The 24830-nt window shown below is 33.8% G+C and overlaps 14 protein-coding genes across 14 annotated transcripts; 5 read left to right on the plus strand and 9 right to left on the minus strand.

Moving 5' to 3' along the window:
- Positions 1-325: 325 nt before the first annotated feature.
- On the plus strand, positions 326-1528 carry BMR1_02g03250 (hypothetical protein; the record flags this gene model as incomplete). The annotated part of the gene is made up of 1 exon (XM_012792958.1): positions 326-1528. The coding sequence occupies one exon, from the start codon at positions 326-328 to the stop codon at positions 1526-1528; it is 1203 nt and encodes a 400-aa protein (XP_012648412.1).
- A 251-nt stretch (positions 1529-1779) lies between these two features.
- On the plus strand, positions 1780-2085 carry BMR1_02g03255 (hypothetical protein; the record flags this gene model as incomplete). The annotated part of the gene is made up of 2 exons (XM_012792959.1): positions 1780-1932; positions 1990-2085. 2 exons carry the CDS (start codon positions 1780-1782, stop codon positions 2083-2085), a joined length of 249 nt encoding a protein of 82 aa, XP_012648413.1.
- On the minus strand, positions 2776-5355 carry BMR1_02g03260 (conserved Plasmodium protein, unknown function; the record flags this gene model as incomplete). The annotated part of the gene is made up of 2 exons (XM_021481675.1): positions 2776-3663; positions 3919-5355. The coding sequence occupies 2 exons, from the start codon at positions 5353-5355 to the stop codon at positions 2776-2778; spliced, it is 2325 nt and encodes a 774-aa protein (XP_021338291.1).
- On the plus strand, positions 5628-7577 carry BMR1_02g03265 (beta-catenin-like protein 1; the record flags this gene model as incomplete). The annotated part of the gene is made up of 8 exons (XM_012792961.1): positions 5628-5660; positions 5746-5846; positions 5868-6007; positions 6030-6179; positions 6200-6710; positions 6759-7023; positions 7056-7242; positions 7468-7577. The coding sequence occupies 8 exons, from the start codon at positions 5628-5630 to the stop codon at positions 7575-7577; spliced, it is 1497 nt and encodes a 498-aa protein (XP_012648415.1).
- Positions 7578-7637: 60 nt separating this feature from the next.
- BMR1_02g03270 (hypothetical protein) lies at positions 7638-10605 on the minus strand (the record flags this gene model as incomplete). The annotated part of the gene is made up of 3 exons (XM_012792962.1): positions 7638-8021; positions 8176-8556; positions 8920-10605. The coding sequence occupies 3 exons, from the start codon at positions 10603-10605 to the stop codon at positions 7638-7640; spliced, it is 2451 nt and encodes an 816-aa protein (XP_012648416.1).
- BMR1_02g03275 (Replication factor A protein 1) lies at positions 11566-13053 on the minus strand (the record flags this gene model as incomplete). The annotated part of the gene is made up of 7 exons (XM_021481676.1): positions 11566-12090; positions 12111-12215; positions 12238-12417; positions 12439-12534; positions 12556-12658; positions 12681-12892; positions 12913-13053. 7 exons carry the CDS (start codon positions 13051-13053, stop codon positions 11566-11568), a joined length of 1362 nt encoding a protein of 453 aa, XP_021338292.1.
- Positions 13257-13877, minus strand: BMR1_02g03280 (Cyclophilin type peptidyl-prolyl cis-trans isomerase/CLD; the record flags this gene model as incomplete). The annotated part of the gene is made up of 2 exons (XM_021481677.1): positions 13257-13498; positions 13520-13877. The coding sequence occupies 2 exons, from the start codon at positions 13875-13877 to the stop codon at positions 13257-13259; spliced, it is 600 nt and encodes a 199-aa protein (XP_021338293.1).
- BMR1_02g03285 (V-type H+-transporting ATPase subunit F) lies at positions 14598-15010 on the plus strand (the record flags this gene model as incomplete). The annotated part of the gene is made up of 3 exons (XM_021481678.1): positions 14598-14651; positions 14672-14753; positions 14775-15010. The coding sequence occupies 3 exons, from the start codon at positions 14598-14600 to the stop codon at positions 15008-15010; spliced, it is 372 nt and encodes a 123-aa protein (XP_021338294.1).
- On the minus strand, positions 15081-16387 carry BMR1_02g03290 (DHHC palmitoyltransferase; the record flags this gene model as incomplete). The annotated part of the gene is made up of 9 exons (XM_021481679.1): positions 15081-15123; positions 15145-15383; positions 15404-15461; positions 15485-15579; positions 15600-15771; positions 15792-15886; positions 15907-16033; positions 16054-16286; positions 16334-16387. The coding sequence occupies 9 exons, from the start codon at positions 16385-16387 to the stop codon at positions 15081-15083; spliced, it is 1116 nt and encodes a 371-aa protein (XP_021338295.1).
- Positions 16388-16480: 93 nt separating this feature from the next.
- Positions 16481-17968, minus strand: BMR1_02g03295 (conserved Plasmodium protein, unknown function; the record flags this gene model as incomplete). Its single annotated transcript, XM_021481681.1, has 10 exons — positions 16481-16588; positions 16610-16869; positions 16891-17009; positions 17030-17121; positions 17171-17266; positions 17287-17334; positions 17355-17442; positions 17464-17545; positions 17567-17855; positions 17876-17968. The coding sequence occupies 10 exons, from the start codon at positions 17966-17968 to the stop codon at positions 16481-16483; spliced, it is 1275 nt and encodes a 424-aa protein (XP_021338296.1).
- A 1-nt stretch (position 17969) lies between these two features.
- BMR1_02g03300 (hypothetical protein) lies at positions 17970-19249 on the minus strand (the record flags this gene model as incomplete). The annotated part of the gene is made up of 4 exons (XM_021481682.1): positions 17970-18068; positions 18090-18605; positions 18626-18946; positions 18968-19249. 4 exons carry the CDS (start codon positions 19247-19249, stop codon positions 17970-17972), a joined length of 1218 nt encoding a protein of 405 aa, XP_021338297.1.
- Positions 19250-19811: 562 nt separating this feature from the next.
- Positions 19812-21553, minus strand: BMR1_02g03305 (Tubulin/FtsZ family GTPase domain; the record flags this gene model as incomplete). The annotated part of the gene is made up of 4 exons (XM_012792969.1): positions 19812-19947; positions 19969-20057; positions 20079-21049; positions 21070-21553. 4 exons carry the CDS (start codon positions 21551-21553, stop codon positions 19812-19814), a joined length of 1680 nt encoding a protein of 559 aa, XP_012648423.1.
- Positions 21687-22201, plus strand: BMR1_02g03310 (conserved Plasmodium protein, unknown function; the record flags this gene model as incomplete). The annotated part of the gene is made up of 2 exons (XM_012792970.1): positions 21687-21974; positions 21995-22201. The coding sequence occupies 2 exons, from the start codon at positions 21687-21689 to the stop codon at positions 22199-22201; spliced, it is 495 nt and encodes a 164-aa protein (XP_012648424.1).
- Positions 22787-24563, minus strand: BMR1_02g03311 (hypothetical protein; the record flags this gene model as incomplete). Its single annotated transcript, XM_021481683.1, has 2 exons — positions 22787-23145; positions 23243-24563. 2 exons carry the CDS (start codon positions 24561-24563, stop codon positions 22787-22789), a joined length of 1680 nt encoding a protein of 559 aa, XP_021338298.1.

Consider the following 24830-nt stretch of genomic DNA (forward strand, 5'->3'; position numbering starts at 1 on the left):
TTCATAATCGTATTTGTGCGAAATGTTGATTTTGCATGTGTCACTTTTGGTGTCATTTCCAAACAAATATGTTATTACCGGTTATTGATTTGGAAAAATAATAAATACGAAATTTGTTTATTAACAGTGGTGTATTTATTATTGCTTTCAAAATCTGTAATTTGTCTTGACATAAATAAAATACACAATAAACTACAACAAATAACCAGCAAAACGTAAATTGTTGTTGTACAATCAATAAATAAACTCAACCTAGCTAGATATTTGCAAAAGACACATCATAGCTGTCTATTATTGACATTTTGTCAATAATTCACCCATAGATATGGATGAATTTCAAATACCCCAACTGCATTTAGACAAATCTCACTCAGACACAACCAAGGGTTGCGGTTATTTGACTTGGACCAATTGGCTAGAGACGCTATTCACATTGTGCGATAATTTGGACCGATTGTGCCACGCGATTGATCCTCAATTCCCAACATACACTCACGACATAGATAATTTAGATTGTTCAAATATCGAAGACAACAGCACTGCAAGAATGAATGCAAATGCTTTAAAACACAGAACCCAGCAGACACTTGAAAGGGACGCAAATATCACAGCCACTAGTTCAGTCACTGGCTGTGTTGATTCTGATGGACAGCGGGCCGAAACAGATCCAAATGAAGTAAATAGATATATCAGAAGCGCCAATTTGGCCCATGCGCCATCTATTACCCAGACACATAAATCAAATTACCCCTGCAATCTCCATTACAATAATGTGATCCCTCAACACACAATTCAGATTACTGCAGATTTGCCTCCGCGAAGCAATATTTCCAACTCTTACACCGGCGGGTACTCTTATTCTCCAATTTCCAACAATACAAACGGCTCAAACACTGACCAGTATTGCTACACCAACGATGCCTACAACCTTGACTACCAATACCAACTCTACTTAGACGCATGGGCACAATCTGTTCAACCATCACAACACCTCCAATCTATCAATCAGCAGACGATAGGTCAACAACAGAATCCCCGGCAATTCGATTGCAAAGATATGGTTTATACCAACTACCAATACACTGGTGTCAATGGGGCTGACAGGTACAACAGTCAATCTCCCTCATTGATTAATAAAGTGAACCAGATTAACTATGATGGATCTACTACTCCCACCACTAGCACTCCGAATTATTCACCAACCTACAACACTAGGAGGAGGAAGGATGATTTGAGTGTCCCAAAAGCTACAAATGAATTTGACTACCTACTTTCAATGCCATCACAGCGTATTCCAGTAAATTCTAAGGATGATATGAAGTGTGAGATAGCAGGTGTTTACTGGGATAAGCGTTCATGGATTGCTTCATGGTATGAAGATGGAAAGAGGTACTATAAGAGCTTTTCTGCCAGGACACATGGGTTCTATAGAAGCAAATACTTTGCCATTCAAATTAGATTGGGGAAAGTTAGACAGAACATTATTAAACAACAGAGGCCAAGGCCTAGGAGGATTAATCACACCTAACATCACAATATCTAAAATTGTTGTGGTGATTATGATATGCTGAAATTGATCTCATCTATGTGTCAATATATAAATTATTGGAATATAATGACTTGCATTAGTCACTCACTCTTCAGTTTTGCAACCATTGCAAATTAACAGAAATACATTGCACAATCGATAACGATGCAATATTGATTGTGGTTTTGGGGCTTTTATTCATTAATTTCCAATTCCACATACCCAACGTATACTTTTTTATTTCCATAGCTATGCTATACAATTCACATGACCATTATATCGTTGCTATATATTTATGTGTTGCTCAGATAGATACTGTAGAACTTGCGGTATTTAAAATTAGTTCTAGTTTATATGTATCCACATTTAATCCATCTCTTCTACCTTGTTTGTTAGTGTCCTTGGTATTTTAAGGTTTCATTGATAGTGTTTTCTAACGCAATGTGTTCGTATGGCATAAGTTTAAGAACATCAATATAAATACTCATATTTGTAACGTTCCTAGTTGTATATGTATTAATTCAGGTATTACATGGTCGAATAAATACAATGGATAGTAATGTTAATAAATGAGCAAATTAGGTAACTGCAACCGATTAATAATATGTATAGTTTTATCCATTTAATAGTCTTAAAAACCCATTGATTATTTTTAATTTCTAATACTATTTCATAATACATTTACAGTGTTAGTCCTAGTATTTGATTTCATAAACTAATATACAAATAATAGTTAATCAATGATAAATTAATAAAATTATTTAACTATTGTGAATTATCTACTTAAAAAATCTACCAGTTCAATTACTAAAATTATTATATATTGTCATTTCGTATTACACAATATGATAAGAGTAAGAATTAGAATAATGCATTGATGCAGATAATTAACTTATACAAAACCAAACAAAATTTACCAATGATATTATTAATTAATATATCGATTAATTGATTACTTTAGTACTTATCAATAATTGACTGATTAATTTGATTAACTCATCAATGATTTCGTAATCAACAGGTCAAAACCATAAACTAAATAGATGTACAAATTATCTGACAGGTATATTAAAACAATTATATACTATATTAAAACAAAGTACAATTCAAGTGTATATATCATATAATTAATGCTAGGGGGCGTTACAAATAATTTACAGTTTTATATGTTACATTATCCTTGTATACGCGATTGAATATTTTAAAGATTTGTTTTTATAAAATCAATTCTTACAAATACACCCATACTATCCTTCAGCAGCGCTGTATATCCTGAAGCCCAAAGGTCTTATCTTACTTGTAGGCATTCTAGCGTCCTTACCACCAGTGGCTGATCTGGACATGTTCCTAGCAGAGCTATATTCACGCGCTCGGCTAGTACTCGAAGTTCTTATCCTGGCTGTATCAGGTTCCTTAATTCGTGCCATGCTGGAATCCCTCATTTTAGAACCACCACCGCCAGATCCATTAACACCTGATAACCATGAATCTTTTATACTGCTAGCTCTCCAAAAGCTGCTAGTAGTAGGCACGTTTTTGGCATATCTGCCAAAAACATTGGATGATTGCGGATTGGAAGAGGCAAAACTTTGAACGCCTTGGAAATTGGGTGGGAAGTTTGGAGTTGGAAAATTTTCATCATCATTATAATTAGATTCAACACGATACATTGAGTCGTCATTAGTGGTCTTGTTATGTGTATTCATTATATTATCCATAAAACGCATCCTCTCGACATAATTATCGTCAGTATTTCTACCACTAGTATTATTAGCAGTCTCTAACAACTTTGATTGTAGGTTAGATAAAATGAGATTTGCCTTATCGATCTCATCTCCCATTCGCTTTCCAGCCATTTCAAGTAGGCCCACAGACTGAGTTTGCATCATCACCTCAAAATGAAGCTTGGAAAATTTATCAACGGTAAATGATCGATCATCATTCGGCTTAAATATGGGATTGGGACAGATATAATTTGTCTCAAGTTTACCCATCTCAATCAACCTAGTATCATCATCCATTAGTAATTGCCGTGCGTTGAATAATCTGTTAAAATGAAAAGTTGATCGACGTTTGAGATCATCATCATCGTGTATTTTATCCGGATGCCAAACTTTGCACAAATTATTAAATGACTATGTCATAATTTTAATAGAATTAATATATTAGTAAATAATGAATGTTATTTGTCATAAAATTTAAAATTTTATAAAATTACGAAAACTTACAAAAACATAACTAGTCACAAATCCGCATAACACTAGTATGAATACATAATAATTACATTTAATAATTAAATGATAAAATATCACTACCAGTAAATTAAATAAATTAATTGATAAATCATACTCACAATTAAACATATGCAATCATTAAAATGAAAAACGTACTTGTTTGATGGTCTTTTGGGATGAATTAATTGGAATCTGCAAAATCTGAAATGCAGTAGCATTTAATTGCGCATTGAAGAATTCTCTCCTTTCACGGAGGTCTACACCACATGCGACTTGGTACTCAATGCATACATCCAAGCCCTTTTCCCAATCCAATAACGAATCGGCTGCTTGAATTATTGTCTCATAGGCGTTACCATAGCGAGGTAGATAAGCAATACATAATTCACAAGTTGTAATTGATTCGCTCCATCTTCTTAAGTGCATGAGTGAACGTGCTTTGTTGTAGAGTAATTTGCCAATGTTTGTATTATGCGATGATTTATCTTTGTCACTAAGCTTATCAGTGTATTCACAAGAAAGTGCTATTTGTTTGTCTAAAGCCTTGGAATATAACTCCAATGCTTTGTCATAGTCTCCTGATTTATAGTACTCTGCTCCATCTGAAGCTATATTCATTATCAAACATTGAGAAATATCATGGTGTGTATCTGGTGGCACTAACTGAAGTGGAGTTATTCCCTGTTTGTTACATGCTTCAAGAGCTTCGGTATGGATATTACAATTTTTAATATTTGTGACAATATCTTCACTTCGGTCTTTTGCTATATAGTGCCAAATATTATCGCCAGTGACAGGATCGGATGGCACTTTTGTTACATTAAATAGTAGTGAATGAAGGTAGTTTAATGCTTTTTTTGTTAAGTAATTTGGTCCGAAAGCCCAAAGAATTGGGTGTTTAAAGTCACTATTGTCACTCAACAATTGTAAATCGAGCATCTTTGCAAACAAAGCATCTTTTATAATAGCAACAATTCGAGAGTTTTCGTAAAATAAACTTGTGAATAATATTTTGTAAATATTGGTGAGGTGCATATTCTTAAGTATTAAAAATAAACAAAGGCGATTGGCAAGTAGGGTTCTCTGATTTGAAAAATTTGACAGTTGTGATTCAATCTCAGTGCAATCCGTTTCATCTTCTAGCCTATCAATCAAGACCAAAGCATCTTGGATAACCGAGCCTTGTAGCACGCTTATCACCGTTGGATGATCTGCTAGTCCAGGATTTAAGGTTAATAATCTGTTTATTTCAGAAGAAAAAGTCGATATTTGCCAATCAGGTACATGAAGGTACAACTTATCTAGCAGATTATATACAACATATTCAGGGTAATCTACACTGGGTATTGGTATATTTGTCGAACCATTAGTTGATTGGTTAGCATTAGATAATTTATTCTCCAGATCTAAATTTGTAGCTTCTATCTGTGATATTTTGAGTTTTAGCCTTTCAATTAACTCATCTTTTTCTGATATTTTAGATTTCAACTCTTCTAACTGAGAAAGTGTTGTGACTTTACGTTCCAAATCCTGTGCTTGAATAGATAATTCTAGCAGTGCCGCAGACAATAAATTAGATTCAGCACTTTTCATTGAAACTATTTAATTTAGTGATAAAATAAAAATATTATAAATAGTTTATAATTAGCAGATTAATTGTAACTATAATTGGAAATTTATAGCATCATCAAGAATTATCTTTCAAAGTCATTCTGGAATTGAAATTCAAAATTGAATATAAAAAACTACTGACTTTTGTTAAAGTCAATTATTACTCGACTCAGGTTATCTATGATACACCACAGCACCACCCATATATCATATATGGCGGCCTAGTTAAACACACCCTGAATATATTCCTCTCTATGGATAATCAGGTAAAATATTTAGTGAATAATGTTAATTAACTATGAAAATTGTTGACATATACATATTAATTTTTAACACATTTGATTAATATAAACACAAAACTTCATAATTTAGATAGTGGATATCCACTCGTTGGAGAATGCAGTGGCATTGCTCGATCGTAGGTACAAAACAAACATTGAACAGAGACTACAGCATCCAAACCAACCAGAAAAGTAAAAAAACATTTAAATTAGATGGATTAAGTCAGAAGTGGATCTTGATGAAGAGATTCAGAAATTTAGATCTGTTGCAACTTTGCCAGAAATTTATGATTCATTAATCTCTTTGGGAGGATTTAACCTATTCCTAACCCTCCTAACCCACGATAACACGGGTATAAATTGGTTGATATTTAGATATCGCAATTCTAGCCCTTTCCATTCTAGCTGAGATTATAGACCCGGAGACTATCGACCAGTTACCCGCAGAATCCACATTTATCACAAATATAATATCATCTAAACTACCAGAATTAACGGTTCAATTGCTATACAAAATCGATGAAGGTAATGCAGAATCAATTAAGATGCTAGTGAAGACGATTACAATGCCGCCACTAATGCCATGGAAATGATAGAACATCTCATCGAAATAGACCCTGAAGTGACTAATCGGTTTTTATCATGTGATTTGGGTGAATATTTCATTAGACGTTGTCGAATACATAAGACAGATGGGATGGATACTAACAGAATTTATTCACTGGAATTACTTGCCATTTGCCTTCAAACTTCCAGTAACTGGAGGCATACCTTTGGCAACGCAAATAACATAGAAAAACTACTCAAATTGATAGCACAATTTAGGAAATTAGATCCGGATTCCACTGAAGAAAATGAGATTATGGAAAACTCATTTCAGTGCCTATGTAATCTTATGTTATGCCCACCGGCACAGCAATTGTTTGGTTCCACGCAGGGATTGGACTTAATAATTCGTATATTACATGAGAGAAAGAAATCATATCGCTCAGCAATCACACTTTTGGACTATTGCTTGTTGAATTGTTCTCAGAATTGCGACTTATTTGTTACCAAGTATGCTTCAAATTTGTTCACAAATCATTAAAAATAGTAATCACTTAGGTTGGGCTTAAAATCGCTATTTGCCATATTTATGCGCCGAGGTGTCCAAACCAAACCAAATTCTGCGCATGAACTTGAAGAAGATGAGCATGTAATAGGAATAATTTATTCATTATGCTCATATTGTACCGGTGCACAAATATCACGAGTGTTGAACAAATTTGTCGAACATCGCTATGAAAAACTTGAAAGATTAGTAGAGTTACATGACAAATATATTATTTCTTCGAAGAAGCAAGCCAAAACATCTCAATTCAAAAATATAGTATATGAGAATGTATGTATTGGATCATTTAGATTAATATGGATGTGGACCAGGGAAATTACCTTGAGAGCCTTGAACACGGCCGGTCCATATGCCAAATGGCAGATATAATTATTGTGAGGTTGTACAACATGGGGAATACCACTGTATCTTCTTGTATTATGTTATTTTTGCATAACAAAGGCATTAAGATCCAGGACATTTATCAAAACATCATGGGTATGAACACCATATTACATGAACGAAGTTTATAGGTGCATTTTTTACCATTTAATTGATGTATATTCGTTGTTAAATATTATATAAATATGTAATGTATTTATTACTACGTATTACCTCTAATGATTTCATGTGTAATTAATTACATAATTTCCTCAAATTATATTCGTTTTGCAAAATGAAATTTTTATCTAACGAAAAATTCAATACAATTCGCTAATTAAGATTACATCGAGCATCTATCCGACGACGCTGATGATGAACGCAAAAAATTGAACACTTTACTAAAAACATTCCTACACGGAGCATACAACTGCAATTTATTTATAGAATGATAAATATTAATAGTAACTAGTGAAAAAATCATTAATTAATTATTAAAGTGTCACTGTAATTTACATATTCGTGTTATGTATATTTACAAAGGTTAACAAGTCGTGTAACGCTTTGACTATCAATTTCTTGCTAGATTTGGAATTTTTGTAAGCGGCGTCCAGCAAATCCACTAAATAATTCGCTTCCGTTTCGGAAATTATGTTGCAAGGCATCTGACAAGTGAATATTAATTGTTTGATCGAGTTTACCAACGAAGAAAATGCTAGAAGGTGAACATTATCATTTTCAGTTGCTAAAATTCGTATGCCATTAGAAAATATACGTTTTGCCTTGGAAAAGTTAAATGCTTCATTGTACTTTTCGTTATAGTCAAGAGCTATAATCCTCATGCAATCTATTTTGGGTTCAAGTAGTAATAGTTTGGCATCGGAAGGGTAAATAACCTAAGTGAACATATGATAAAAATAATTGTTATAAAATAACAATTATTTTTATCAAATTGCAAATATCCACACAAACATATAAAAGTATAAATAAATAATACAGTTAAAATTCCCTTCTGTGCAATATGAATTATTAGAATCTCATTATACTTACCCTTATAGCATCATACATACTACATATAATCGACGGATACTGATTATGCTCCTTTATCTCCTCCTTGCCCAATTTGGGATCTATATTCTCAAAAACAATCTGCTTCAAAAGAGAATCTATAACTTTGAGCATACCGTCGACACTATTAATTGAGTAGTAACAATTGTAAGCCTCTGCATATTTGTTCTGAGCGATAGCATACTTGGCAATAGTGTCAATTGCAATTTTTGAAACATGCTCAACTTGGGTTAATTTAGATAGCTTGTTAAGCAGGGGACCAATTTTTACCCCGGGCAACATATTGGGGTTACCAGATTGGGAGTCATAAATTGGAGTAGTTGGTGGGACAATTGTGCCAAGCATGTCACTATTCATCACTTCCTATGTCATATATACAATAAAACCATCTGCAGATAATGGGTTAATATGAGTAAACTATCACATAGTGTTTCATCAAATATCACCGAAATGTAACAAATGTATGCTAGAATAGACACACATATGTTTATAATATAGAATAATAAATAATATGCCCATGAGTCCATATCAAGAATATTCGCCAAACATCAGATAATTGTATCATCATGCATATAGAATGATATGAATAAACGATTTAATAAATGAATATGAATAAATTCAATATACATGGATTAAGACTGAATAATAAAATATTAAATGATAATATAATGATTTAGAAAAATTAACTTGCTTAGCACGCAAAAAAATTGAACATAAGAAACCAACCTGGTAATTCTCTGCTATAGCATACAAAACATTGGTTTTGCAATTCATAGTAATGGCGGCGAAGCAAATTTTAGTATCAACTAAAACTTTTCTACGAGAACTATAAGCAACCTTGAGCAAATATGGGATGCCCGAAACATGCTCCGGTAACTCCCACAACTGGATCGATACATAATTCATTTGACCATCACTAAAAACGCCACATTTATCCAAGTAACTGGTTAACATGATTGCAACTTGCTGTACTGTTGGTATTTGACATGTGCACATCATTAGACGAAGAGTTTCGAAGAAGCAGCCACCACAACACTGCAACTTACAATACAGTAATAATTTAGACGTTACTTGCTTAATTGTTGAATCTTTGGACAATTTTGACATATAAGACAGCCCAACTGTGGTGATTTCCTTACATAAATTGGCGACTGATTGAGGCATTGTTGTGGGCGAACCCATCAAAATCAAATGCAAACGATACCAAATCTTCTCAAATATAAGATTGATATCGTCTAATGAATTAAGTTTGGTAAAGGGGTGATCTTTGTCCCGTGCTATCTCAGGTAGTAATATGTTGTAGATCAATAGTTTGTAGAAAGGATAATTATCCATATCTGGATTACGAGAAATTGAGGACCTATTAATGTCGAGAGTGAGTAATTGGCGATCATGAATGGATGCAGCATTTTTGACAGGATCAATAGTGTATTTAATGACATTAACCAATGACATGCAAAATTTTGAATATAGTGGAGGTGGATCTAACTCGTAATCTTTCCATAAAGATTCACTTTTATTGCTCGACAAATATTCCAGTCCAGTAATATTGCCTGTTTTTAATAGTAGATAGAGGATGTAAAAAAAGTACTCATCATTTATCTTGAGCGAATCACGCTTGTACTTTTCATTGGCAATTGCGATTATGCGGCTTAGCTGGTCAAAATCCGAGTATGATTCTGGCATTTCCAGTACTTGTCTATTCAAAGTCTCCAAGTAACGCAATATCACCGATAAACAGCCAATAAATCCAGTTTTAGTGGCCACGGCTTTACCGCAGGCGAGGATCATATCAACAATATCATTTAGGTCATCATGCACTATTTCATTAGCATAAATGTTCTTAAAAGCATTCGTAATAGTTTCTGGAATAGGGTCTTTTGCAATATAGCATGTGTCTAGCCATCTTAAGATCATTTCATGGTAATCATTGAATGCAGTGGATTCTCTCGGTATATCATTTGTCTTGAAATCAAACGAGGTAGACGATGTTATGACGGATGTCCTTTTATGTCTATTTTGAATATTGTTAAGGACCATCATTTTCTCCCGCTCCCACCTAAGAAAGTCAGTATGCAAATTGCTATCAATCGTTACTGAAGTTCCAGGGTCCGGGAATGTTACATTGGTTGGTGTATCAAAACTAGTGGTTAACTCTTTATTCATAATAACAATTGATTTGTTGCGCTTCTTCCTGTTGCGATAGTCTAGGTCAAACCGTCGTATCTCGTTCATGAGAGTCTCTGCCGTAATGCTGTACGGTGGAACCGGACGTTTCTTTAGTGCAAAACTCTCCTTTGCAACGTTTATAGCATTTTGGCGGATCAAACGGTAAACACCTGGAAGGGTTGAAGTCATTGTGGAACCCACGGAGATAGTCTCCGAGTCTGCCGCTAGAAGTTTCCAATTCATCTCATATCACTAGGGAATAAAACTTTAATGGTACTCGGCAATAGACAGCTCGATGATTCGAGGTGGGGTCACAAATTTATAGTGTGCGTCAAAAATTGTTCTCGTTGTTATACCCATCATTTATAATTTTCTTTCGCGTGATCATTTCTAATTAATTTCCCCTGTTATAATGTTGTATTTATAATATCACATATAATTTGTATATCCATAATTTCTCAATCTACCAGTAGTTAACTAATTTTTGACAGCTACCGCTTTTGATTTGCATAGTATAATATGTTAAAGTAATTAATTTCTTGTTCTACACTTTGTAATTTTTCACCAATTGTTTACATCTATTTTAATTGTGACTATTACGTACTTCTATCTAGTTGTTATTTTTAGTCTTATAATAAGTCTTATACACACAGCTATTGCATTTCTATTAACAAATAATTGTATAATATTTTGTTATGTATAATATACAATCGATTATTAATAATATTATATCTAAATTATATGTACAGCTATCACCGTTTATTGTTATTACATCAAGAGAGTATGAACCCTGGGTGCAATTACACTAAATAATAGATTGGATAACGTTTGTTTTTAATCACTGCAATTCAAATGGTTATAATTTATCAGTATATTAAAAATAATTTGACAAATCTATGATCACTTGCACATACAAATAATTTAACAGTAACTATACAGTTATCATATTAGACAATACACACCAATTTATGATAATATTTATCCATTGCATATGCGTTGAATTTAAAACAATTTTTGACATGTTCGCGGAATGTATACAATTTAATACTCTTAATATTAAAAAATTAGAAAAATAGCATGCGAGCATCCCACATACACGTTCACATACGTCAACAGTTACGGTATGTATATTAGTATTTGTTTCAATACAAATGTAGTCATAATTCAAAAAAATATCAATAAAATAAATATTAGCGCTGGTAATTAATCCATATCAACTTTTCGGTACTTATTGCCATCCCCTTGATCTTCCTGCGACAAATTTACACTCTTTTTTAATACGTCTGTCATATATGCGATTTCCTCCTCGTAATTAACGGGTTCTACTTTAGTAGCACGGTACACCGTTTTAACTTCTCCGTTGAATGTGGATACCTTGGCATATACAGAGACTCGGAACAACTGGTACAGGATGTCATGGTCCAAAAATTGTTTGAGAGAGTCATGGTCTAGCGATTTTAATTTGTCTGCTTGCACATTGATGAGAGATTGGCCAATATCGAAGAAATGTATAGGAAGGTGACCGGAATAATCAGCAAAAATAGCGGTAAATCTGTAGCGAAATTCCGGCTCAACTATAGAATCGCATGAGGGACAAACAAATTTCTCATTCTCATCCATATGTACCTTCTTTTTGCACTTGTTACATGAAGGGTAAATTAATGTTATCTCTCCGTCCCGATTTTTCCAATAAATGCGCTTTAAATGAGCAACGAATTCATAAGAGCCCTATATAAAAAAACTCCTACTTCATTATTCATGCTTATTGATGAGAGATCCTTTCGCTCAATTGAATAAACATGTGATTGCCCATTTGATTTCATTGAAATAAAGTCATGGTTCTTACTTATTGCCTGAAATTATGTGTTAATATACCTCATGATACCACTTTTCCAGTGAGTGAAGTTGAGACTTATCGACATTTTCATCACAAGCATATGTAATTGAGCTTCCTGACCAAGAATAACCTGATCTTACATTTTGCCAATCCTTGATCTTAATCTGTGATAGTACAACTGATTTGCCAATGCAATCATTAAATATATCGAGATTTGCCTATGTAAATATCAATGATACTTTATCGGACCAAAATGACACTTCCATCTGATAATTCGAGTCGTCTACAACAAATATCGATCTTTTTTGTGTTTCATCCCCCGATTTCATATTAAGCTATGTAACTGTCGGACTTACAATTTGTGGCTGTGCTACAGTATTAACAATGCAAAGGATATCACAAACGAAGGGAAGCTCTTTGCTAGTGTTCTTTATGTCCCTAATGGATATAAAATTAAACCTAAATTACACAACCATATAACCTCCTCTTTGTGTTGATAAGGCCATCATCCTCAATTGGCGAAATTGGGGAGTTAGCTTCGAATGTTAATTCATACATGTTTGGATTAGTATTGAATTTGCGATTTGAGACCGAGACACGGCCTTGGGAAAAGGAATAGACTTTTCCAAGTTCCAAAAGTGGAAAGTGTTTATCGGCTGCATTCCCCCAAAATTTTGCTCGTATAGTATCGCCCTAAATTCATGCACGCTTACTAATTTGTCTACAATGTCAATGTAAAAAAGTTTGTTGTTGTTTTTTAGAGTATTTAGTGGAGACTTTTCAACAACCCTAGCAATAATTATCCAATTGGTCGTGTAGGTTGTTATATCGCGAATAAGAGATTGTTCAACCATCACACTAGTACACACCCAACAACACACGTATTACACTTGCGTCCGCCACATCACTCATATTCTACACTATTGCTTCCTATATATGGCCTCTATAAATTAATGCATGTAATATCACGACAAGTACAGAGTGCTGGCGCCTAGTTACACAGTTTCAACGTATATTTGCGATTAAAATTACAATTTCATTAATTTTTAAACGTCTACTACGATATATGTGGAACGCTAGCCCTCACAATCTTAACCGTATCTATGGGATTGAATTTAGGCGTGGTTCTAACATTGCCAATTTTTGCAACAACGTTCAAATTCCTGGACACACGGCCAAAAATGGAAAATTTACCATCAAACGACGGTTGGGGAGACAATAATATTATAAATTGTGATGTGTTAGTGTCAGGTCCCGCGTTGACCATAGATACAACTCCTGCTCCTGTATGTTTTAGTTCTATATTAATTATTGACTTACCAGGATTCAATTCATCTGGGAAAGTCTCTCCGTATATACTCTTCCCACCCCTACCGGTGTTAGTGGGATCTCCTGATTGAATGAATGCATTCCTGACCACCTTATGTATGGTGATCCCGTTGTAATAGTGCGTTCGGCAAAGCTCGTAAAAGTTGAAACAGGTTCTAGGAGCATGGTGCCAATAGAGTTCTATATCAAATTCACCCATTGTAGTGCTGAGCGTGGCCACGGGACAAATTGATGGCCCTTTATCCATAAAACGTTTGAGTCGAGACACTAGATCAGAATCCAAAGATAAGGATATGGGAATCTCATTTTTTTCAAGCACTTTCCGTTCTTCATCATGGAGTGTGAACATTAGAATAATAAATGGGCATAAGAGATGGGGTATGGGATTGGCGCCCCAAGCTCAGTCTTCATAACCCGAAGACTGCAACAAATATATACGTTTATTACCAGCGCTGATGATTCGGCAATCTAGCTCTATAGCTTTACGCCACAGATAACTGAGCTGGCTAACCTACTAAATATGTCCGAAATTTCTAAAACTCCATTAAATTACCTTTTAAATCTGGCTATCTATCTATATATACTAAAAAAATCCCCCCTCAGAATTCCACAAATTACATTTTTAACATTTCTATACACTATCACACATATATTTGAAATATCTGTATATAATAATAATATAATACATGATCAATTGAGTGATGAAAAATTAATTCCATCAATCGTTTCATTGCTCATGTTGGTTTATCCTGTAAAAATGTTTGTATGGTATTCTATATAATTTTTTATAGATCCAATTAGTTATGTAACAGTCACAAAATATATTCGAGTACACCTGGTGACATTTAGTGGTTAATAGTGATCATTAAGCGATCACTATTAACTATTTAGTCCTGGTAGTCTTTAGAATTGGTGCTTTAGGAATTTAATATTATACGTAATAATACATTTAATATCAGAATGGTATTCCCCACGGGTGTTTCATATATACGCCCTTTCTCCATATATATATGCTTTAATTCGAAATTGTTATATCGTACTTTGTAATGCGTCTAATGCACTTCTACTAATGACAATACAGCGCCAGATAACCAACGCCAAAATATACATTATTGGTGATAAGGTAATAACGCCTTTACGTAGGACACGGTTATCGGTTTTCTTCTCGCCGGCGCAGGCAACAAGGATGGAAGGGGTAGAACCAATTACACAGTTGTTACACCAAGTAGCCACTATTTTAATCCAGAAATGGACAAAATCCAAATTGAAAATGTATTTAGATCGTATGTGGAACAAGAAGATTGTGGGATAATCATCATTAATCAGCACCTGGCCGAAAAGATTAGGAGCACTGTCAATATGCACGTCAAACCAATTCCATCTGTTGTAGAAGTTCCAAGCAAAACCCAACCATATGATCCTAGTAAGGATGTAATTATGAAACGGATTGAAGTTTACAAGAATGTTAATTCGAACAAATAAATTTAAAACTAATATTCGCCACAACCAATAACAAAATTAATTTACAAAAGTCAAACATTATGAGTATTTGTTAATCGATGATTGGTTTAAATAATTCATTTTCCCTTGACGTTCTAAATAAGTTGATGATGTACCTTATGAATTCAGAATTAATATCTCCAATAGTTTCATTGGAATTCATGATTTCTGTAATATTATCATTAAAGTTCATGTCATCAAAAATTGTGTTTGATTGATTGTAGTGTTCGAAATTCTTACTAAATGTCAGCCCATCAGAAAACGTATTTTTGTTTGGTACGGGTAAAAACCATAAAAACGGATTAGAACCAAGTACACTGCAGAAATTGCGATAAATCCCAATATCCCAATCGGGCTAACTAGCTATTTACTTACCCTAATAGGTTTAAAACCTTCCAAATACTCCACAGTAGTCTTGTTTCTCAATATCAACCTATGTGTAAAATGTACTCTAACCACAAGTGGAAATTGAAGAAGAACAGCAACACTAGTGAAATGATTAGGGAAAATATGTTTACAATGAAAATAATGGATACAATCTGAAATGGCGTCTATATGAATAGATGGTTACCTTATCATGAAGCGAGTTTACGCTAGTTGGTGTGAGGATGTATACTGTGTATAAAAGTGTTAAAGTTGCGTAAAAAATTGTGAGAAAGAAATATTTATAGTTGTTCCAGCCCACGCATTGTGAAGTCCAGGGACAATGGTGATCCATTTTCAAAACACATGTACCACAGCGACTACATTATGTGCGTGATACTCGCAATGATGAGTTCTATCCGGCTTAAACTTATTGCACCAGCGACATTGTCTAGGAGCGCCCGTTTTCTTTTTTTCAAGCAACTTAAGATCCGGCTACATAATTAATAACATACACTGGATTGATCTACATTCCATTTTTGGTCATCTGGTATGGTACCAGGCTTTACAAATAAACATAATAAGTAGTTTATTATGAATAAGGTGAAAAAGAAGTGATAAGTTGAGAATTCGTATACGAACCTATATATGTTACAAAGTACTGGTTCTCATAGACCTCTGATGACTGAGAAATTAGGGGGATTAGGTGATACGATAGAGTTGTAGTGTAGAAAAATATTACTATTGAGATCAGAGAGACAACCGGCAGGAAGGTGAAATACTTGCTTAATTTCGATTTTTTAATCGATACTCTATTTTTATATCCCAAGTATTCTCCACCAGTGTTGTCAGCAAAATTATGTACAGAGTTATTAGAACTGTAAACCGTCGAACCCTAATTGAAACAGCAATTTGTAATTACACATTGACACAACTGCTTACCACATCACTGAAAAATGAATTTTGGCTATATTCCATCGTAGGACTATTCTTCATTTTTCATTGAGCACCCAACCGCCTAATCACTTTACTCTTTGTTATACTGACATCTACATTCTATATAATATGGAATATGATATAAAATATAATCTAATAGACATTGGTATATGATGACAAAAATTTATTAAGAAGATACTTTACAACATTCAAATTTCCTTGCGATAGATAGTTCTTCCAGTCAGCATGTGTTACCTTATACTACATCAGCACTAATCTTACGACGGATGACATCTGATAACAACCACAAATATAATACAATAGTTTACTGTATTCTTTGGGCTGTACATTGTTTATCTCGATAATATAAGTTTGGTCTAACGTAGAACTCTTATTTTCTATTAACAAACTTGATTGACTGTCTCTATTCAACATGATGTTAGTGATATTCATTTCTATAGAATCGCTTATTCCAAATACTTCAAATATCTCCCTCATTTTATCGGATGGTGTTAGATTTGGAAATGATATGACCAATTTATCTGAATTATTCGAGCTTTTACTGTAATTCACATGTAAACGTGCATCCATCCATTCTATTTGTGATGTGTATAAGTGTTTGTAGCGAAATTCGCCACAAATGGCTAAAATATCTTCCCTTATATGAAATTGCACATCGAATCTACATAATAATATAGTTACTGTAATTGAGACTCGACCAACTTCTCCAGTATAACCAGAGCCCAATCATCACAAATTAATACGGGACCCGTCGCAGCAGTACTAATTGCACGCTAAATTAACATAGTTGTGCAAAATTTTTAATATTGTATGAATATATACCTCTTTCTTGGAAAAATTACTCATTTGTACCAAATCTATATTGACGTGAGGATCATATACATTGGTTTTTATCTTATAATCATCCCCCTGTGAAATCTAAATAAGTGCACTTTTACCTGTTTTTCAATAATCCTATTTGCTCTACATGCGATAAATTTGCCGATCTAGATCACCATTCACTTACCATAGTATTGTCAACCAATAAAGTGTCAGTTTTAGATATAATTTGTGGGTTGTACTTATCACGAATCCCATATTCACTTGATAGAACCCTAAAATGAGTGAAAATTCACCATTCATAGGAATAAATTGGGAACTTGTCCATTAGAGCTGAATGATCGATGCATTTGAGTGATTGGCCAGCTATTGGCTGACCTGAGTAATGTGTCTACACACCTAAAATGGTTATGGAATTTGTAATATTTTCAGGCTTTAGCGATAAAAACTGTAGAACATGTTCATCGTAACATCCTCTATCTTCGTACTCATCAATTTCATCCACTTCAAAAGCCTTGAGGATTATTATCGGTTCGTCAAACGTGGATGAGGATGCACTGGTTGACTCAACATTTAGGTGAGTTTGGGGATCGTAACTTATATATTGAAATTTATGACTCTCCGCTTCAACGTCATCACTAATAAATATCGGTACAATATTGTCTTTGACATTACACAAGTGCATATACTAGATCATATGGAGTTTACCAAGTCTACATCACTATTGTCTTTGATATGTTTGTCATCATTATTATTTGGACTAATGATATTGCTAGAATTATCAGTTATTGCACCACTCATGTTAAGCGATTAGGGTATCAACTACGTCGGTGGAGGTTGCCTTGGGCAAGTTGTGTATCACATTCCTTAGGGACGCTAAGCATTTTGTTATACTGAAATCCTGAATTACTTGTTTAAATACCTCAAATTTAACCTCATTATTTCTATACAATGTTATAAAAAAACACTTTGTGGATTCATCTCCCTTGACACTCATGTCTACTTTAAAACACTTAATTTTCCAACCCTCATTATTTCCCAACTTCTCGGTTACCTTAGGATGGTAATTTAGTGTGGACTTTAGCACCTGTTCTGCCACTGAACTTGATGGTATGTCCGTCCCGCGTGGTGTTTTATCCAATAAATCCTTCAATAACCGTTTCAAATGTGCGAAGTTTCTGAATGTTAAATTGTCCAGTTGAAAAGGACGAGAAATTGCAGCATGGTGAATCCTTTGCATTTCTTTTGCTCGTGTTTGCAAGGCTTTTGGTTTCATACTCTTCAACATTTCACCATACAAGTCCATTGTTTCTATTAGTGATATATTAAACGGGACGTTGTTTAGATTCTTGATCATTTGGATATCATTATTAAAGTGGCCAATCCAAGCAAAGCAGCTTCTTTCAGCTATTATTGGAGAGATATAACATATTTTTGCCTATATTAAGAGGTACCTACCGATAACAAACGTGCCAACTCATCTTTGACACTTTGCCACCCATCGAATGATGGAGGTATATCACTTATCTTCACCAGGCATCCTGCTGCATGAATAGTTTCAAGGGTTTCGCCAAATTTTCCCCATTTATTCTTATTGAATAGATTTCTAATCAATGGAGGTATGGGTTCTAAGCGCTGTATACACATGACATCGCCAATTTGCACCAATTTTAATTCAGAATTGTTACAAACTTCTAATGCCTTTTGTATATCTTCAATACTGGCGTCAAGCAGTAACATCCTTTTGGCACTTTGTACATATTTCAGTTCCATGACATTCTACATTCAATTAATAGTTACTTGCTTATCATATTTGATGGAATCCTCCTTGAATTTGTTTGAATAAAAAACGTCCCTGGCCAAGTTGTCGTTACAGAAGTAGTAACCCAATTGTTTGCCTATTAATTTCAAACGATTACTTGGATCATTACAAACAAGGTCAACTGCTACAGAGAATTCATCCGCGGTGAGATTTTTCTTTGCAAGGAGAGTTTCTATAGTCAAATCGTTTTTCAATTTCGGGCGCTTGCAGTCATTATTTGACTCGACTACGTTGCGCTTGGACCTATTCTTCATCCCCATGGTTTACTGTGCAATAATGATAATATATGGACATACTTATATACACAATTGCGCTAGATAACATAATTGATACATACCATAGGATTAGTTAATATTAAATATGATATTTCTATCTAATTATAATGTCTGAAAAATTGATTTCATTGTTTCTATTGCAAAATTAGGCATCATGTCACATTAAGATCATTAAAAAAATCGACATGTTAATGTGTTTATAATAGCTCATAAACTGTCAAATATAATTTTTAGTTTATATGAACGCTATAGTTCGCATATATATGCTTATATTTAAATTTTACTCAAAATATGGTCTATTATATATAAACAATTATTCAAAGTTAACGCATATTACACATGCCATTACTAATCAATTGTATACATTATTACAAACATTATCTTTGAATTACATCAACTTGTCAACGATAAAAAATTTCCCGCCAAAATTTTACACATAAAATTTTACGCTATATAATTTATATACAATTAATTAACTCCCCCAAATTACAAAAAAATAGTGTTTAGTATATCAAAAAATTTGCTTAACAAACCTTTTGATATCACCTCAGATGTCATAATTGTTAATGATCTGTTCGCCCCTAATAATAGCTTCAATGAACTCGTCATTCTCCATGCCGAAAGATTGGTACTTTCCTAAATATGCATTACTAATGAATGTCATTTTAGTACTGTCATTTGATCTATTTCATGCGGTTAATTACCTGGTTATTGCTTTTAGTGGTGTCTGGCAGTTGCTCAAAATACCACAGCTTTTACCGCCAACCCCTCCATCCCACGGACTGTAGCATGCCTATGTAACCATTATTCTTACATTAGCAGGCGATAACGAATGGCCCCAAAAAAGAACCTGTGACAAGTGCTGGTTTAAGTCAATCCCTTCATCATCTAGTACCCCACCAATGTTTATATTCATTGAGGTGACTATGTTCTTTTTGATCGGCTTTTTACGCATCCCCCCAGTATTGATCAGCTTCACATTACCTTTCACACTCTTTTTCACTCCACCAGATACGCTACTAACATCTGCACTTCTTGATAGATCTAATGTTGATTTCTTTTTATTAATTAACACACCATTTTTTACGCTAAAATAGCTGGGAGCGACTATTGGTATGTCACGCACATTTTTGTATAAATATTTCTCCTCTTCTTCACTATATACTTTACTTTTCTTATCATCGGTAACACTTTTCAATTTTGATATGTTACCCTGTTGCACAGATGTTGGTGTGAATGTGGAATAATGGACATCCACGTCCACATCATTGGTTTCTGGTGTTTCAAAAGGTAGCAATGATTCGTTTATAGACTCTACAATTTGAGATAGCAATTTACCATGGGTAGGATTTTCATAGGATAAATTTTTACGACTGCCAATTGGCAACGCCCTTGAAGTAAGTATTTTATGTTTCGGATAAGGGCATAATTCTCGCATCATCTTTTCAACATTATTACGATACAAAGTCTTTCGAGATATTGAACATGTTTCCGCAATTGGCTGTATGTTAGAAAATAAGCTATTGGCAATACAATTGTTTATAGCGCAAAAACTTCTATCTTTGAAAACATTTTTACAAATTGAATCATACCTATCGTTCTCAAACAGAATTATGCCATTTGACATCTCATATGCGGTGGTTAGTGCTAACATTGTATTTATTGACTGCATAGCATTTTCACCTGTGCTAAACGGTAAAACTGCTATGCAAGTTTGACATGTAGATGAGTAATCGTCAGCCAAAATCTGCGATACAAGTGAACAACCACCAGAGCCAGTCCCTCCTAGATAACTATTTACACACCTGCTAACCCAGAGTAGATAAAGAAGGAATCTAAAGTATCAGCAGATTCCACTTCATTGCTGAGATAATCCCGTATTACCTCCTCTTGCTGCTGCGATTGATAATAGCCTTTAGCCCAGCAATTGTTTGAACTCTCTTGAAATTCTGCAATCAAGCTAGAATTTTGTTCCCAATCGCACTGCCCTGATTTTATGTTTTTATCGTTCGATTGTGTGGATTGAGTGGTACCTTGAGATTTAAATAAACGCTGTGTCTGTTTGTATTCATCGAAATTTGAAGTATCGCTACCAACTAGGATTGATCTACTCACATAATTTTCCTTTTTATCAGTTTTAAAATAAATTTCCCGCATTGAATTGGCGTAGTCTCTGTTGTTTCCATCATTGCAACTGGTTATATTGTTAATTGACTGGTTGATGCACTCAAAAACAGCTGATGACACCGCCACGCCACAATTTCCACATGATATGCTTATTACAGACATTGTTACACTTGTTCTGTAAATTATTTGGCGTAGATCTTGGATGTGTCATTATGAATCTATATAGTGACACATACGCAACCCCAACAAAAATACCCATACAATTATCTGTATGTAATCTTAAGCTGAGCTGCACATGAGTTACAAGGTTAGGAAACTTATTGAAACCAACAAATCAGGTGTCGTAAAATATCCTCCTCCTAAAATAGTTCACTCATCAGATTGTCAACATTACAAAACCAAATTACCAACTGTGTCTGAAGATTGTAAAAATTTTGACTGCTATTTATGTCCACGTGGCGCAATAATCCCCTTCGATAAGTCTTACTTGGAGTTAAGTTGTGGTTTAGCATTTCATGACGCTATAAACCATCTGAATTTATCACCTGAACTTATAACATTGACGATAAATGCCTTATCTGAGGTAATGTTTGTGTAATATAGGCAATTATTGAATGTTTGAATAGTAAAAATTTTAAGAATAGCAATTACAACAACAGGGGAAGGTGGAAGATCAGTGGAAGACTTGATAACTTTAAGTTTGAAAACGGAATCTGGCTCATGTATGCTAGCGACTGCCACTTGTCCAATGGATCAATTACCCTTTTATCGCATAAACTTAGACTTAAGATTTTGTCCGTATACGATTGAATATTTGTCGTCATTTTAAATATTTCTAATCCATTTAGCGGACGATTCTTATTTATTAATTTTATGTAATTTGATCTATGTATGACATATAACATTTAAATTTGTAGCGATGATTTAAAAAATACAATTAATTATTAATTGGTGGTGATAATTCAAATAACAATTATACGATTGTTTGATATCATTTATCTGTTATATTTTAATAATCACCCTTATCAGCATATATTAATAAGAAAAAATTTTTATTAGTATTTATTATATTAATAATCATTATCTATTTGTTAATAATTAAATCCAACTTATATATCTTACAAATGTGCACTCAATTGTTTGGGACTACATTAATATATAAATACTAAAAATGTATATTTCGTTATTATATGATTATTAGATAATTATTATGACTATAACAAAAATGAGGATTTATATTCTTATATAATAGGTAATGGTATTTTACCAGTATTGATTAATCAATTAATAACTCCATATTGAATTGTAATTGTTAATAAAAATGATTAACTAATAGAAATGGATAATGCCTAAGAAAATTAATTTTATAAAATTAATATCTAAATTGTAATGTAACTAGAATGATTGCAATATATCATCCAATATCTTTGGATTAGTAATGCATTTGTCACTGAGGGTTAGCGTGTTACTTCCATCCAACGTAGAAGTTGATAGAATAAATATGTTAGGGTATTTAGTTTGTAATTGTTCCAATATTTTATTAAGCCTAGTTAAATTTACAGTGGCATGACATTTATTGATTATAAATTCGTAGAGAGAGCTGACAGATATTACATGTGACATTTTTTCATTTACGATCATTTCGTAAATAAGTTCCACCAACCAACGAGTGTCCAGTTGGAAAATGATGTTATCACCAACGTCCTTGTTTGCCATTTCTCGCTGCAAAGCGGCCAACTTTATGCGTTTCATACCTAAATTAGTATAGAATATATTATAAGAATACAAAACACCATTAATGTGGGGCATTGCATTGTAAACATAATGAAAAACCAAGAAATAACACCATACCTGGAGTATCTAACAAATCCAACTGTACATTAGACACCGGAGACCCAAGTGGAAATTTATCATTAGGGGTCTGGGACCCGGTTAACTGCATAACGCCTCTTTTAGGCGTTTCAAACATTAATCTTGATGGAGTGTTAGTGCCTATGTTTGCGTGGGAGCGACCAGTTTCTTCGGTAAAAAGCCCATGGTCACACTTCAATTTAAATGTAGCTCTAAGACTTGATAATCTACTGGAAGATGAAAGTCTAGAAGGAGAATGGTCATCGTGATCTGTATCACGGCCACAAGTATCAGAATTGCGAAATTTGGTAGGAGTTTTTAGAACTTCTAATAATTTACCACGGTTAGGAGTTGGCTTTTCTGGCAATTCACCCAAAGGATAGTTAAGTTGTCTAGTTTCATTGTCTAGCCCATCATTAACAATTGTACTAGTGTCCATAGTTTGATCCGGCTTGTTTTTACGGCCATTATGCATGCTTTGTTCATCATATCTATTAATTGCATTTGTAAATATATCCAATGCCTTGTTAAAATCTGTAGAGCTGGTACAATGGGAATCATTAACTTTCAGTGATATTTTAAGGTCGAATATTGTATCACTAGTAAAGGCGGAGTACTCCTTTGGATATAATTTTTTAATGGCCGAATTTACCCTAATCCACCGCACAGATACTATCTCAGGGCATATATACAAAATTTGTCTTAGTTCAATCAGCGAAAAGTTGCGCTTAGTCATACGTTGGATCAGATTGGAAACGGGTTGATATAGTAGTATGCCGCCCCTAAGTACAACTCTCTTTGCAGCAATACATAGATTTTTAAACATATCCACCAGAGTAAATTTATCATTGTATCCTACTTCGTTGGAATCTTCAAGAGTTTCTAAAGTTATGGGTAATTTTTTGGTAGAAGAATTTTGAGCCAAATTACGAATTGGAGTAAGCATTGTCCATCCATCGGAATCTCCCTTTTCTGACGATTCAGCCTCTCCATCCGAATTAATTATCGAATCGGTCCAGCATCTTGGCTTTCCCAACACCTTCAATGAATTCTGCTTTTCCTCCTCATCCCTATAACTACAGCTGTAGCTATTGGATGCTAGCAAAGAGTTTATGTAAAAATCATTGGACATATACAATCTAGGTTCACCATGTTGAGGTAAGTTTTCAGATGTTCTTTTTGGGGTGCGTTTTGGGGAATCAAATACTGCCGGGATGCTGCTATCAAAGTTCAACGTAGTATTGGTGTCTACAACATTAAATTCGCAAGTTTCCACATCAGTATCTACTGAATTGTGATGTAACAATATGTGATCGCACATAGTGAGAAATTATTTGCAATAATTATATAAATGTGGGTCATATATAAGGTGGAATGATTACTATATATAAATGCACACCATAGTGAATGTGATATACCCACAGTATATAATTAATTTCACAATAATTAGGGATGTATACATTTTAAACATTAATTATAATTTTAATTGGTTGATATTCCATTGTAATATGTTCTACATTATTTCCATCAAAATTAAAAACTAAAGAGACATTAAGGATTTTAAAATAATTATTTCCCAGTTTATGAC

The sequence above is a fragment of the Babesia microti genome, chromosome II (assembly GCF_000691945.2).
Source record: "Babesia microti strain RI chromosome II, complete genome".
Classification (NCBI taxonomy): Eukaryota; Apicomplexa; class Aconoidasida; order Piroplasmida; family Babesiidae; genus Babesia; species Babesia microti.